Below are 16,524 nucleotides of genomic sequence, written 5' to 3' on the forward strand. Positions count from 1 at the left end.
TTGACTGAATTATATTTTCGCTACATTTACTGTCAGAAAATTAGACTTAACTTTTGACAAGCAGCAGTCAGTGACTTGTGACTTTCACTGTTAAAACAGTAAGACACAATAACTTTACTTTTACTCAATTATGACTTTTGGGTACTTTTTAGAACACTTTTAAGACATGTGTCTTAATATTTGAGGCAAAAATAATTTTCCTGAACATTTCAGCAGGAAAAATGTTTGCTTATTATCATGTTTTACACAAATGTAAACAGATTCATTGCATGTTGTAATTTTGGAGCAATCCCTTTGATTTCTTTTTCTAGTTGAGGCTGTAAAGATAGAGCTAGAGGATACACACTCAGTCTTATGTCACTGTGAGCTGTCATGTTCGGTTTTCGCCTGATTCATGGTCCTCAAAACAAATATTTTCTCACTCCCTGATCTTGCCTCATAAAAACATTTGCGAAACTTTGATCTGCAATATATTTAAGTGGTTTAAAAGACCTCTGTGGGGCCTTTTTGAATTCCCCCAGCTTAAACAACCATACAGTAACAGGAGTGTTTTGTGTCAAGGCTTCCCGAGGGGAGGATTTGAGGGAATGATCCATTTCTCTAAACCTTATCAGCTGCATCCCACCCCCCCTTATAACAATGCCACTGTGTGCAGCCCCCGCAGCCTTGACGCCCACACCCCCCCACCCACCCCTCGCCCACATGTGAGATGCTGTTGTGTTGTCTTGTTCCCCCACAGCTGGAGCATCTCCCTCTGCACCCCTCCACCCCTCTGCTTTTCCTCCATTCAACCCAAACAACGCCTCCGTTCTTCCAGCCACACTATGCAGATTGTTTCAGAGGACAAGCAAGAAAGAGAAACAGATAGAGGCTGCAGGGGACAATGAAACAGCTGGCTAGGCTAAAGCAGTTAATTTTGGTATTCTATATTTCTTATCTCATGTAGCTCACTCTGTAAGGGCATGTGTGTGGAATTGTGTGTGTGTGTGTGTGTGTGTGTGTGTGTGTGTGAGAGAGAGAGAGAGCGTGTGGCCCAATTGTTCTTATCTTGCATGTTGTGTGAATATAAAACCAGTCAACAAAGTCACATTCCTGTTTTGGACAAAAAGCAGCTCCCCACAAGGTTTAATATTAAATTCAGAGAGGTGGAGTAAAGGTAGAGGTAAAGGTTATGCATTGTTAAAGAAGTGACTGTAAATTGGTGGATACATATTTTGAGCGTCATAACCCTCAACTATCTGAATGTGAGCCATACAGTCTGATAAAACTTGGAAAGTTTTCAAGAGCCAAACAAATAAATCATTTTATCCACAATGTTGTTTGTAGCTGTACATTTGTAGAGCTCAGCTGGCAGAAATTTCTGGTAGGGGTTCGATACACACAATATAGTAAGCAAAATTATTGCTATAATTTGCTGAAGTAATTCCAAAACATGTGCAGCTTAAACTTGTAATAGACACCTTTTTTCCCTTTAATTTAGCATTCTGAATAACATAAGGATTGCACAGTGTAATGGCTGTTAAAAATATGACACTATCCATGTAAATTGTTCCCCATAAGTATTGGATTTGCTATACTATTTCGTGTGCCACCAGGCAGGGTTCTTCCTGGACAGACGTTATACCACAGGAAAACGCCAGGAGGGAGGAAAGTTGAAACGTTTCCTATTAACACTTTAAACGCTTTAAATGACATGACGAACATCAACGTCATTTGCGTTACATAGCTTGTGTTTGTCTGTTTTGACTACATTAAGATCCATGATATCAGACAGAGTTTGGTCATCTTAAAATAGAGAAACTTAATGCTTTAACATGCTTCTCCTGGTTGTGGCCAAAGAATCAAGACACATGTACAGTACATGTTCATGAAGAGGGGCTGTGAGGAGAATCAGTGATGTCAAACAACAGTGCAGCACGCCATGTATAAATTCCTGATGTGTATTCATACAACTTGTTACAGGCAACTACACCACAAAGGAAATTATGTTTATGAAACACAAGCCAGGGCCATCTGCTGAATTATCAGTAGTGTGTCCCAGAAACTGAATGACCCACATAATAATAATGTAAATATAAAATTGAGCTGGAGTCGATAGCTTTGAAATGTTCATACATGCACTGTGCATTGAATGTTGTCTTTCAGTGTGTGATTCTCTCCTCTACCAGCCACTGACAAATTTCACCCCATCATATCAGTCGCTGAAATGAAATTTGCATGTATCCCTGAGAAAGTGAAGGGAGGAGGTGAGCCACCGTGTCCACTCATCAAGATTTCATGGCCATTGCCTGCTACTAACTGAGTTGTTTTCATTGAGATGAGAGTATTTCAAAATCCCTCCATAACACAGAGCCACGCTCTGCCTGTCTTCATTTTGCAGCTTAATGTGTAACAGCTCTTTGAACTCCAGAAAACTGAAGATGGTGGAAACCATGAAAAAAAAACATTCTTATCCTCCTCACGCTTGCTTATCACTCCTCTTTAGTCATTGCGTGTGAATGTGCATAGTGACACCTAGTGGTAGGACTATTAACAACACAAGACAACACAGATTCAAAAATGATTGTTACTGAGAGAGAAAATGAATTGGATAAACAGTTCATCATCATGATTATGTTAATTTCAGGCATTTAAGTGAGCTTTTTTACTCAAGGTTAGTGAGTGGCATGTTCACCAATGTTCCCTCTAGATGGCAGTATTAGATCAGTGCACAAGGAAGAAATGTAGTGATCTGCCAGCTGTTAAGAGACTGTTGAGTCAGTTCATGTTTAATAGGAGGCTCAACCTGAAAACGAATTACGGCCTGAATGGCCTCTCATAGATTATGTACTGATCATTCTGGACTATTTGCTTCCATGACATGTCTTCTTTTAGAATAGTGGAAAGGAAATATACACACTTAAATCTTAAGTCAGTAAACACAAATTGGCAAAATTAGTCCCAATTTTATTACTTAAAGATAAAATATCAGAAATATATACGAAATAATAAAAATAATCAACTGGGGAGGCTTCAGAGTATGTACAAGATACCATTTTCACTCTATTCACCATTCTTTGTCAAAGAATATATAGGATTTTTCAGTATATAACTTTAAATACCATTTCTCAAAATGATTTGTTTTGTCATCCTCTATGTCGGAAATCTTCACTTCATTAGCATTTACCTACTCCAGACTTTCCTATTGATTTTCTATCTGCAATCGGAAGTTTATATAACATGATATATACAGCAGTTTAATTCCTAAGATCATGGCAAAAACACCAATTTGATTAAATGGATGTTGGCAGTTTTTCCTAATTTACTGAGTCATGAAAAAGAAATTCCCTATAAAATCATTTGAACCTGGCTTTATCCATTGTTCAGATTTATGTTCTGGAAATATACAGTACATATAATATCTCAATTAGCTAATGCTTCATGTGTATACTTTACCTTAACATTTTAGAAATCTTTTAATACAAAACATATTTGTGAGTAACACACCTGGGGAAGTTTTATGGTGATATGTGTTTGTTCCCTGGTGACATGTAAACAACACCACATGTGTTTAGAGAAGCTTTTAAAGCCCACATGAGAGCCGTGTTGTTTGAAACCAGTCAATTATTCGTGCATTAAATATTCATCTGTTCACTTCTGCCATTATTTGCTCGCTGGTTGCAGTTCATTTCCCGGCCAGCAGGCAGAGACGTCCTCTCTATCGATCATGAGTGAAGAAGCAGGAAAAGATCAAAATGGCGACGCACGGAGCAGGTAGGAGGACGCGTTGCTATGGTAGCAGCAGACACGCTTTTACATTTAAACCGCTAAAAGAAAAAGGCGATAATACTAAAATAGCATTAGTTACAGCAACTCGGCATGAATACTCACACTTTGTTCTGATGTGTTGACAAAATGAACGAGGTTAACTAAGTTTCGGTGTCTCTCACCCTTCAGGACGACCAGCTGGTGTAGTATCCTTTATATTGTGAAGCCTTGGCGTCTCTCTGTCTCTCTGTCACTGACAGTGTGATGTTAAACAATCAAACCTTAACCCTGCACTCAGCTGTCGTCTGTTACCTTCCAGCTGCTGCTCAACCTGACATCACTCTACTTTGTCTTCTATTTCCTCTTCACTCTGGGCTTGATCATCAGAAAGAGTGAGTGCTGGACGTGCAGGCTGGCTGACACAGTGCCAGCTGTTTTGGTTGATTGTACCTGCAGAGATCAGTGAATGTGTCTTTGTGTGTGTGTGTGTGTGTGTGTGTGTGTGTGTGTGTGTGTGTGTGTGTGTGTGTGTGTGTGTGTGTGTGTGTCAGGCCTGGTGCTGTCTTACCCTGAGGATGACCTGATCTGTGATGTCAGTCTGCTGTTCCTCCTGGCTGCTCTGGACGTCCTCCATTTCTTCTGCGGTGAGAGATCAGAGTCACATATTAAACCCTGGCTGACACCTTCCTCATGATCATGCTGCCGTCTTATAGTTGTTTTCAAACTTCACACAATCATGATCATGTCAGTTTTCTACATACAATTCATGATTGCTTGCATGCGTTATTTTTTTTATTATTGCTTAACATCCATTATCTAAAACTTATTATCAGAATGTTTGAGGCAGCTGTGTCAATGGAACATGTTTCAATTCATGTTCCGTCTGTCCATTTCAAGGGGCACAACGTAGACTTAGAGAGGAAATTCAAACTCAGATTTTTTTACAATACAAATATTTATTGTTCCACAACACTAATCAAGCTGCTCTCAGGGGAAAATTACAAAACACTGTTTGAGGCTCGAAAGGCGGCAGGGTCAAATATAAACAAAGTGAAACAATGTGAAATTGTGTTGTCCTTTTAAGGTGAGTTTGTTTATTTCGTCATGAAAATGGGAAGAGTTTGTTCATTCAGTTTGTTTAGGCATAATCTGTCAATGAAGATATTTCTCCTCTGATTAAAAAAAAACACTTGTATGCAAATAAATAAATCAATAGATAATGAACAGTTTGAGACAGGAAAAGAATATAAAAAGGGGAGCTGGCTTACATTTAACTATAAAACCAATTCTGCTTCTACTACTCCTACTAACCACTCCTCTAACTTACAATAAATTGAATTACATAACAGTTTATAACACTTTGGCTAAATGAGCAATGAGAATTCCAGTGGCTTTCAGAGCAACATACTTAATATAGACTTTCCAACTTCCTGATTTGTCCTGCCATCAAAATAATTACCACAACATCATGATTTGTTTTCTGATCACCATTAGTTTTATAAAATGCACATCATATAATATTTCAAGATAAGTTGTTGAGTGCATCCCTCCTGGATTTTTCACTTAAAAAGAATCGGTTTCAAGTTTAAAGTCTTGCCTTAGAAATGCTTTGACACTAATATTGCAGGATTTAAGATGCTTCATTACAATCCATTGTGCACTGATTGCAATATTGATAATTAAAAGGGCACTCCACCAATTTATTTATAAAGTTTTGGGACTCACAAGGGGAAGAACAGTCAAAAAAGAGTGTTAGGTTAACTTAAAGAGGTCATATTGTGTTTATGTTCAGGTTAATGTGTTTATTTGGGGGTCCTAGTTGAATAGGTTTACATACATGATTTTTTTTCAAATGGTGCATTGCTGCAGCATCCCTACAGCGTGAGGCTTCTTGCCTCTGTTCAGTCTTTGCTGAGAGTTGCACATAAGTTACAGAAGAAAAGGCTCGACTCTGAACCGGGCGTTTCAGGCGGTGCAGGAGTGTTTTCTGTGGGAGAGAGTAACTCCCTATGGTGTGGACTTTGCAGAACTTTAACATGCACAAAAATGCTTCATTACACTATAAAGGAAAGGTCAAAAATCCCAAAAAGCATTTAACTTAAGCAGCTTTCACCTTCAGCAATGGCTAACAACCCTCTCCCATCATCTTTGACTTTTATGTGTCTGGCTGATGTCCGCAGGCGTGAAGGGCAACCTGACAGAGAGTCAGGGCTATATCCTGGCTAACCTCATCGTGACGGGGACGACTGTCCTGCTCGCGGTCTACTTCCTGGCATGGCAGACGTACGTGATGAGGGCAGACATAATCATCAGCGGTGTCTTGCTCGTCGTCTATGGCCTCGATGGGGTCCTGGCTGTCAGCACTCTAGCCCGACTGGCCAGGTCAGTTCCGCCCTCAGTGATTTTCATCTTAGACATTTTATATCAGACCTCATCAGCCCTGACAGATGAGAGAGCTTTTATTGATGTGACATGTGAGATCTATTTCTTTCTTTTTTTAACATATGTCAGCATAAATGCCAGACATGTCGTAAATTACAATATCTGGTATCAAACATAGATAACATACTTCATTGTCACATAAGGAGACCGGCCTACATTTTAGGCTCCATTTATTTTGATTGACAAGATATGTCGACATAATTAGCATCTCATACATATGTTTTAGAAACACCGGAGAGCACTGAGCTTTCCTTTTGTTCCTGAATGAAATAAGCCTTGGTTCCCTTTAGGACTTGTTTGAATTATTGATACGCGTGGCATTCATTCAAGTGATACTGTATACCTCGTACGATGTCGTCACATACTCAGATTTTCCTCCCAAGACAGATCCAAGGACGATAATCCAATTCCTTACCCTGAAAAGATGGATATTGTTTATTCAGGTGGCTGAAATACATTCTTAAATCAGCGTTGATGGAGAAAAATCTAAACTCAAACAAACACGCAGTCATTGGCCGGACTAGAACACTAGAGAAAACACTAGAAACAGTTGTTGTGTTTTGTTCGTTGAATTCTGTTCAGGAACAGTTCAATGTGTGGTAATAACTGATTTGTATTTTTTCTTCTTTGTGTCTTTCAGTGTCTATTCATGAAGACGCCTCCTCTTCATCGTCACATTGTATGTTATAGATGAACTCACAGCCTGGCAGCACTTCTTTGTCACAAATAGAATCAGAAGTGACTTTGTTTTTAAAGGCACAGTTCACCCCAAAATAAAACAAAACAAAACACACACATTTCCTGTAGTGCTATTTATTAATGTAAATTGTTTTGGTGTGAGTTTGCAAGTTGACAATGTCGGCCTCCTCTTGAATAAAGTGGAACTAGATGGCTTGTGGTGCTCAAATTGCCAAATATTAACAGAAATTATGACCCAGTTACTAAAGATAACCCACACAACTTGTTGTGAGCAGTTTCATGTAGGAAATTATTTTCTTTCATTATCATTAGTGTTGAAGGAAGTGTACATTGACTCATCGACAAGAGAATAGCTGACTAATCCTGCTTGTTGTTCAAATGTTGTTGTTTTTTTGCTGCTTTGAGCTCCAGAGGCCAAAGTTCTCTATGGCCCATATCTCCAAATGGCGCAAAATCACATCAAAACAATCTAGATGGATAAATAGCACTACAGGAAAGATGGAAAATCCGTTTGATTTGGAGATGAACTGTCCCTTTAAGCCCTTTAAAACAGCTGGAGTGTGTGTAAGGTGAAGACAGTTTTTTTATTATTGTTATTTTTCATTATTGCATTTGTAAAAAGAAAACAACAAAAAATTATGGATATTTCTTTAAAGTGCATTTTAGCTATCAGCATTTCTCAGGGATTTCACATGGGTGCAGTCAGACATCTGTGCCATTGAAACATATTGACAGTTTTCTTTTTTTTAAATATTTCCTCTTGTTCCACTGTGTATATATATATATATATATGTATATATGTATATATATATGTATATATACACTATATTACCAAAAGTATTCGCTCACCTGCCTTTACTCATTCTATGAACTGAAGTGCCATCCCATTCCTAACTCATAGAATTCAATATGATGTCGGTCCACCTTTTGCAGCTATTACAGCTTCAACTCTTCTGGGAAGACTGTCCACAAGGTTGAGGAGAGTGTTTATAGGAATTTTTGACCATTCTTCCAAAAGCGCATTGGTGAGGTCACACACTGATGTTGGTCGAGAAGGCCTGGCTCTCAGTCTCCGCTCTAATTCATCCCAAAGGTGTTCTATCGGGTTCAGGTCAGGACTCTGTGCAGGCCAGTCAAGTTCATCCACACCAGACTCTGTCATCCACGTCTTTATGGACCTTGCTTTGTGCACTGGTGCACAGTCATGTTGGAAGAGGAAGGGGCCCGCTCCAAACTGTTCCCACAAGGTTGGGAGCATGGAATTGTCCAAAATGTTTTGGTATCCTGAAGCATTCAATGTTCCTTTCACTGGAACTAAGGGGCCAAGCCCAGCTCCTGAAAAACAACCCCATACCATAATTCCTCCTCCACCAAATTTCACAGTTGGCACAATGCAATCTGAAATGTACCGTTCTCCTGGCAACCTCCAAACCCAGACTCGTCCATCAGATTGCCAGATGGAAAAGCGTGATTCATCACTCCAGAGAACGCGTCTCCACTGCTCTAGAGGCCAGTGACGGCGTGCCTTACACCATTGCATCCGACGCCTTGCATTGCACTTGGTGATGTGTGGCTTGGCTGCAGCTGCTCGGCCATGGAAACCCATTCCATGAAGCTCTCTGCGTACTGTACTTGGGCTAATCTGAAGGTCACATGAAGTTTGTAGCTCTCTAGCAATTGACTGTGCAGAAAGTCGGCGACCTCTTTGCACTATGCGCTTCAGCATCCGCTGACCCCTCTCCGTCACTTTACGTGGCCTACCACTTCGTGGCTGAGTTGCTGTTGTTCCCAAATGCTTCCATTTTGTTATAATAGAGCTGACAGTTGACTGTGGAATATTTAGGAGCGAGGAAATTTCACGACTGGATTTGTTGCACAAGTGGCATCCTATGACAGTTCCACGCTGGAATTCACTGAGCTCCTGAGAGCGGCCCATTCTTTCACAAATGTCTTGTTTCACAGTCTGCATGCCTGAGTGCTTGAATTTATACACCTGGGGCCAGGCCAAGTGATTAGAACACCTGATTCTGATCATTTGAATGGGTGAGCGAATACTTTTGGTAATATAGTGTATATATATATATAGATATATAGATAGATATATATATATATATATATATATATATATATATATATATATATATATATATATATATATTCTTTTTTTTTACATGTGTCAAAGATGAAATCTATATATTTGTGTTGCTATTGATTATGTATATTAAACATTCTACATTTCATACGTTTTACATTTGTTCATCTTTTCTCCAGCAGAGGGCAGAATTGTTTTGATTAAGACAGCAATAACACTGATTTTAGTGACTGACAAAAAAAACAAAAGAAATGGAAATTTTCTGCTCCCATGTCTATTACTTTGAGTTTAGACATGGCTCAATAACTCCTGTGTGAAAAAATAACCTTCCAGTATTCCTAGTGATCTACACAATGCATCCAGTAGTACTACCTCACAGAAATGTAATGTAGGTAAAGAATGTATGTTTTAAAACGTTGAACTGTACATATTTGATCCTCTGCGTATTCTCTATGCAGGTTTTATTAGTTATTTCCTAACCCACATTCTTCAGACTAGTTATTTCTCTACACTGACGGCTTAAGTTAATGATCAAACCAAGCGCCAAGGTTTCCAAAGTTACCAGTTTCATAACAAATCACATTTCAGAGTGCCGGTGCTTGAGCAACAGCTGAGCGCAAACACTTGTGTGTTTTACTGACTGTAGGTCAAGCCAGTGTGTGCGTGAGTGTGTGTGTTCAAGCATTAGGTGTATGTTTTCTCTTTTTAATTATCGCTCAGTGCCGGTAACATGAAGAGCATGTTGCTTTTTTTTTTTTTTTCCTTCAAGTGTTTTTCACATGCAGTATTATACCCTGACGTGGGCACCTGCATTATCTAAATGATTTTCTTTGCAGGGACAGCAACACTGCAGCTGGACAAAGAGTGGTCATTCTTAGCAGCCGGTGACACTGAAACCTGGGCAGTGTTCCACACTGTTGCTCCTCTTTCATTCACCCCGTTGAATCCAACTAGTTCAGACCAGATCACCACTTTGCTGCAGAAAGTGAAGCCTGTGGAAATGTAATTATTACATGACAAAGGGGCTCGCTATAATAAGAAAAAATCATATTCTGACTATTTTGACTGATATTGCAATATGATCCTAGCTTCCCAATTTTCATTTCACACACTCAAAAAGCATTAAACACATTTTACCTTTATCAAAAAATTATAGTTTCTTGTGATTTGCATGTTGCTCGTGGCAATATTGCAATTTTGGTAACACTGAATAATAGTGGCACCCTTACTGCCGGCGACGTTGTCACATTCAAGCACATCGCACATGCATACGTCAGCCATGACTGGTTATGAGCTAAACTCAAACTAGCACGATTGCTAGTGGCTACTTACGCAACACGCTACTGTTTTAACGTTGGTCATAACTCACTGTCCGTGCTGGCTAACTTCCGGATTCGCACCCAGATAACTTGAATAGAAATACAATAATTTAATCGGGCAGCTCTTCTTAACTTTCCAAAATGTTTGGGAGCAAATGGCTCAAATTGTGACAGTTAAACGAGTCGTTTCGGGGGATTGTGATGCTCCAAAAAATGTATTCGCTGTTTCACGGCCGCATCTTTCATGACGTAAGCTTGGGGGAAAAAGTCTTTTTGGGCCCTAGTGCAACATGTGACCATGTAATTACAGGGTTTGGCCACTACAAAGTTGGCAACACGGCTGACACTTTGGAAGAGGACCTACTTTCCCTCAACACAAAAGGCTCATTCTAATTTATATAATAAAAACACGGTGTACACTGTACATCAATAAAAACACATGCATTTATTTGATATTCTTTTTCTGCTTGTTGGGCCTAAATCTTACACACCGGACCTTTAAAGTCTCACAGGCCTCAAAGGTACCTTGAACCACTGCTTTCCTTATTAAAGCTCGCCACAGTTCAGGCTGCTCGGTGCTGCATGTTGTTGCTTCATGTACAGAAACACAGAAACACGCTGCATCACCTGCATGCGTCCAAACTCTCCGCAGTGAGAGCCGCTCTCACACACCGGGCCGCCCCCAGTCAAGTGTCCGCGGAGCTCCTCCCCCCCTCGGCTTGAGTTACCTGCACACTCACCTATCACTCACCTGCTGCCGCGGTGCCTCCTCAGCGACTGCGTGCTGCTGGGACACAATCGTCTGCTCTCTCTTTCTGTGTGTGTGTGTTTGGGCGGCAACTGTTGAGTTTACACTCTTGGATTTCAGCTGCTCCGCTTCAGAACAAACAGGCGACAGATATCGACTGTCAGCTGCGGGTCTTATCGTCGGGCTGTGATGGCAGGCTGATGCTTCACGCTGCTTGACACTTTGAGCATCCCCGTCCGGAAAACACCACTGTGAGTTCCTGCGAGGGGGTAAAAGTGACTCTGCCTTTTGTTTTTCTCTCTGTCTTTCTTTGTGTCTTTAGCCCATTTTCAGCAAATGATATCCAACTTAACATATTCTTTAAGCTCTGTCATGACTTCGTGTAGATTTGAAATAAGTTTTGGTTTCAATTATGCGTTTAAAGCTACAGTGTATTCGGCCGAGGACGCGTATATCCCCATTAGAAGCACATGGATGTGTCTGTAGACTTCCTGGCATCCTGAACAGAAGGGTTACACAAGAGCAGACATGTTAAATGTCTCCTTTATAGATAACTGTTGGACCCTTAATAATGTTGTGTGATCAGTGCTTCAGGATTGAAGGGATATTGACTTGGGCTTGATGTTAAATCATGATATGTGACTATATCGTCTAAGATGTTGCATATCTCTGTATTGTGTTGTCTTTTCCAGGTTTTAAAGGCTGAATTACAGTAAAATAATGACATTTTCTTAACTTAACAGACTCTACTACTTACTACTAACCCTTTAACACTAACACTAACTCTACCACTAACCCTAACCCTCACTGACAATTAATTATCAAAAATGACAACGTGTTAATATTTTTTTTAACAAAAGCACCTGTAGTCATCCTTACGCTATTGTCACAATATCACTATTGAGGTATTTGGGTAAGAAAACATTGTGTTATTTGATATCGTTTCCCGTTCCTAGCATTCATTAAGGGCTTTTGTGAAGATTTCAATATGTCGATATATATATATATATATATATATATATATATATATATATATATATATATATATATATATATATATATATATATATATATATATATATATATAGTGTATCGCCAATAGGCTCGATATTGGGAAATTCATATATCGATATATGTATATATATATTTGCTGAGGATGAAAAACAGAGCCAATAATCTGAAGCCAAATTAGATTCATTTACTGAGCAAGTGCAGCATCTACTGGACATTAGGTGGTGTTAAACACTGTTGCATCGCGAGCTAATGAGCACGAAGAAGAAGAAGACTAGGGTGCCAAACAACTGGCCGGCTGTGTGGGTGATCTTTACAGTTTTGGAAGAAGTCAGTACAGTTGCAAGCTGCAGTTTGCAGTTTGTGAAACGTGTGCCACAGGGGTTCAGAGAGGAGGGGGAAACTATTTTCATAAGAGATGTTGGACATACCTTCAGATTTGTATACATTAATTTGTCAAGTAAAAAATGCAAAATTATTGGTTATCTTCTCTCCAACAGCCACGAGGAGTCGGTAGCCTAATCATTGGCTGAAGAAAGTCCAGATTGTGCATCCATAATTGCCATACAGTTTAAAAATATTGCAATATCATAAGAAGGTTGTAGAGCTCAGCCCGAGCACTGATGTCTACTGGATTAAATCCGACTGCAATTGTACAGTAATTCACCTGGAGCATTCAGAAACTGTACAATCTTCTTCTGGGCCCTTCCAGACTAATGTTCTGCCTCACTCAAGCGAGAGGCAGAAAACTACACGTTGCCACGGTGCATTTAAATCTGGCGTCACCCACAACCATAATTACAGCATTTCGCTCTCTGCTGAGAAAGTGCTTTCATACGGGTCATAAATAACCTCCTGACATTGTGCACATTAACAACCACACGCATGAACACCGCTTGCTAATTTAAGAGGCAATCGTCTTTAAAGGGCGTTGATGTCTCTGTGCGTGTGGGGCTGTGCTATATGAATGGTATGTGAACAAATTGGCCTCCCGCCTGTGAAATCTGACCTGATTTCTTCTCGCGGCGGTTCTCGGTGAACCTGATTCAGAGAGTGCGCTCGTACCCTCCTCGCTGCACCTGTACACACAGAACACACCTGTAACATCATCGCCATGTGCCAAAACAGTGCATTCTGATTCGGCCAGATGTTGTCGCCTGGGTTGATATAGGTGAAATCAGTAACTGTTATCTCGTACAAAATGCTTACTCAGGAGAGCGGAGCAAAGTCCAGATTGCTCGTATCAGAGTGGGCTCATATTTCTTTCAGACACATTACATAAGCTTTTTTAGCTTTTGTAGAATGACGTGTGTCGATATTGTCATGAGACAGATGTGACCTCATGTTCATAGTCTGTCTCGTGTTTTGTCATATTGAGGTGAAAAATGTCAAAAGCTGAGATCACGGAGCACTTTATCAGGCTGAAGCTGTCTGGTGTTTGTTTAAGCTGAGGGTTTGTTACGGTGTGTTGCTATAGATATTTATTGTGCTTTGTCTACTATGCTCTATGCTGCCTTACGTTGTGGCATTAACAATTGTTTGAGACCTAAGCTCAAATCTGTTCTTTTGTTTACACTGACTGTCAGGCAACATTATGCACCTTTTTTTTTTTACCTTACAATAACATCTTCAACATCACGATACAGTGTGTTGTAATAGGGTGAATGGCGTCTCTGTCTCAGCCTGTAAAACAGCACAAGAACATTCTCTAAGCGTGAACACTGACTGCAGAATAATATCCATGTTATAATTCTGATTTGTTTGTTCAGGGTTTCCAGACTTTAATGTTTAGGTTGCAGTATGTCACCAAAGATGATTTATCAGCCATGCATTATGGTATATTTGATTCTTCAATCTTCAAAGACTGAGAGAGGCTTCTTGTGTGTATGTTTTCTTTTTAGGTTTTTCTTCTGCAAACTGTTGTCATGTAAGATGATATCATAAGTTCAAATCCAAAGCTAGATTCAACACACACACAAAAAGAAAATCATATGGACCACATGACTGATACTGCAAAAAAATGTGAGACTGGGAGCCTGGGAGGGCTGAGCTGAGCCAGGACTGCTGAAGAAATCTTTGTTACTCTTCTCGCTCTCAAATGATTTATTGTCACAGAAAGCAGGTTGAATATGACAAGGCTTGTTTAACCTCATTCCATTAGATATGAAAATTGAAAGAGCCAGATATGATCTGCCATTCTGAAAACAGGCATTATTTGAATGTGACCCACTTTGATTTCTTGGGAAGATTAGCGTCTTGCACATTCTGCTCCTGTTTTTGTGTGATTGTTGTTCTAATGGTGTGCAGCTAACACCCAATAAGACGTTGTCATCATCGAACAAAAAGCGCCTCAGGCAGAGTGGAGGAGAAGTGTGCACAGGGCCTCTTGTCATGAGGTTGACAACACTTGACACCCAGCCTGTCCTGCTCTGGCCTCACCTCCCTCCTGAAACCTGGCCGAGGGCCAGAGCTGAGAACAATAGCAGAGAGAGAAGATGACCAGAGAGATAACAACAGAAAGAGGAAGTCTGCCGTTTGTGCAGAGTTGTCTTACTAAAGTAAATACGACTAGTCTAGTCTTCTTTCCTTATTTGAATTTCTCGCCAGGACTTTGCCGGAGATGTGTGTATCGGAACAGAATCGTACGTTGTCTGGTTGGTCTTCGCTGTGAGAGTCAGTGTGATTTAGCCTTTCTTTGTCTCCGAAGATATGAGGAGATAATCTCTTCAGGGCGATTATGTTTATGATCTGCTGCGAGATAAGCCTGGGTGACCGCACTGTCATACTCAGTCTTTTACCGTGTACATGTGTAGTTTACTGCTGCATGTTATGCATAAACAGTTTTATGATTCATAAAAAAAAGTAGGGCATGTATCCTGGAAACGTTTGTCCCATAAGGCTGTCAGGGACAAGTGGAAATGTTTATTTGATTAGTATAAGACTGGTTGCCATCTATTTTTTGATTAATAGATAAAGTCATTTTTCAAACATTTGCTGGAACCAGCTCTTATATGTAGGGATTTGCCTCTCTTCATTGTCATTACCGTCGCCAAGGAGGTTATGCTTTCGCCTCTGTCATGAAACTTGGATGGAGGATGGGTTGAATGGACCTCATACATTTTTGGCACAGATCCGATAAGGGGATGAATCCAAGAAACCTTTCTCACTCTCTTTGACAGTGGGAGAGGTTCTGAAATGTTTACGACATTTCTCAGTTGATAATGCGTGGATCTTGATGAAAGAATCAGTTGTATTTAGGTGGCTGGTATCTTGCGAGTGAGTAGATTTGACGTAGCTCCAAAGAAAACTGGATTAGGTTTGAGTAAGAAAGGGAAAGGTGGACCTTGGCGGAGGTATGCACTCCACTGCAATTCTAGTTCATGGTATTAAATGAAGAGGCTTTTGGAGAAAAAAAACTTCACAATTTGAAGACGTCGCTTTGGGCTCTGGAAAAATTGTGATCACTAAAAGTTAATTGGGTCTATCCTGGACCGAGACCCATCTACCATTCAAGTTTTGTGGAAATCTGTTCAGTAGTTTGTGCGTAATCCTGCTGACGAACCAACACACAAACGGACATGGGTGAAACCATAACCTGCTTGGCTGAGGTAATGATTGTGAGTTGCAGCCTTAATTGTAGGAAGCACACCCAGTGACACAAAGTGACACGAGGTCAGTATCTTCCAGGTCTTGTTCTTGCAGAACGCCTAAAATGCTTGCTGGGGACACAGGATCCTCACCTCTGACCACCAATTAATTATACAAACTGACTGGGTTGCCTAAAGCGATATACATGGCCCCAGAAGTCACATGAGGTAGAAGGTGATTATTGTCTCCAGGGTTAAATACATCTCACTTCAGCCGTTCACTTGGAAACACTTATCAGTGATTATATATAATGTGGTGATAAAAATCTTCAATTATCTAGCAGAGCCCACTGTGTTATGTAACAGCTCGTTAGGGTCGTTGAGTGTTTGTTCTGTAGGCCTTATATACTGTTTATTACATAACCTCATCAGTACATGCCTTGACAGAAAGGTCTAAAAGCCCAGAGGGGAAGGTGTGGGAGAGTTTTCTTCTCTCTTTTCACGCTCCTGTTTGCCTCTCAGGCTTAGACGAAGCACTTTGCTACACATCGGTTTGTCTCTTTCGAAGCCACGCTAATTATCCAATAGCGAGTGTGGCTGGGTGTAAAACCCAACCAAATTAATTAATTGCAGATATAGTCGTGAACACAGTGGATCTAATTACACAGTGTATATCAGCCGGCTGTCTGCCATTGTCCCGGATCAGTCCCCCGACTGCCAGCAGCACAGGCCCAACACCTGGCTCTCTGCAGTGGAAGAACAGGCTGTTCAATAGTCAGGGCCTCAACTTTGCATGCCATGTCTACAAGCTTACGCCGTGTACATAAAAATGTTTTCAACCTGTACACCATCGACTGCATGTGAGAGCTCACAAGAGTG

General features: G+C 40.4%; 1 protein-coding gene and 1 long non-coding RNA gene across 3 annotated transcripts; one reads left to right on the top strand and one right to left on the bottom strand.

Moving 5' to 3' along the window:
* The first annotated feature begins 3,019 nt into the window (after window positions 1-3,019).
* On the top strand, window positions 3,020-7,675 carry LOC119023769 (transmembrane protein 80-like). 2 transcript variants are annotated; one of them, XM_037105912.1, is made up of 6 exons: window positions 3,020-3,774; window positions 3,937-3,953; window positions 4,046-4,139; window positions 4,299-4,391; window positions 5,928-6,129; window positions 6,830-7,675. In XM_037105912.1, exons 1-6 carry the CDS (start codon window positions 3,735-3,737, stop codon window positions 6,840-6,842), a joined length of 459 nt encoding a protein of 152 aa, XP_036961807.1. In that variant the 5' UTR covers window positions 3,020-3,734; the 3' UTR covers window positions 6,843-7,675. The 2 variants fall into 2 exon arrangements, with proteins under 2 accessions (XP_036961807.1, XP_036961808.1); XM_037105913.1 differs by having other exon boundaries at window positions 3,022-3,753.
* On the bottom strand, window positions 6,052-11,295 carry LOC119023771. The gene is made up of 3 exons (XR_005076331.1): window positions 11,051-11,295; window positions 6,533-6,605; window positions 6,052-6,187 (listed from the first exon to the last, which is right to left on the bottom strand). It is a non-coding gene; the product is annotated as an uncharacterized LOC119023771 (long non-coding RNA).
* Window positions 11,296-16,524: the final 5,229 nt, after the last annotated feature.

Source organism: Acanthopagrus latus, chromosome 8 (genome assembly GCF_904848185.1).
Source record: "Acanthopagrus latus isolate v.2019 chromosome 8, fAcaLat1.1, whole genome shotgun sequence".
NCBI lineage: Eukaryota > Metazoa > Chordata > Actinopteri > Spariformes > Sparidae > Acanthopagrus > Acanthopagrus latus.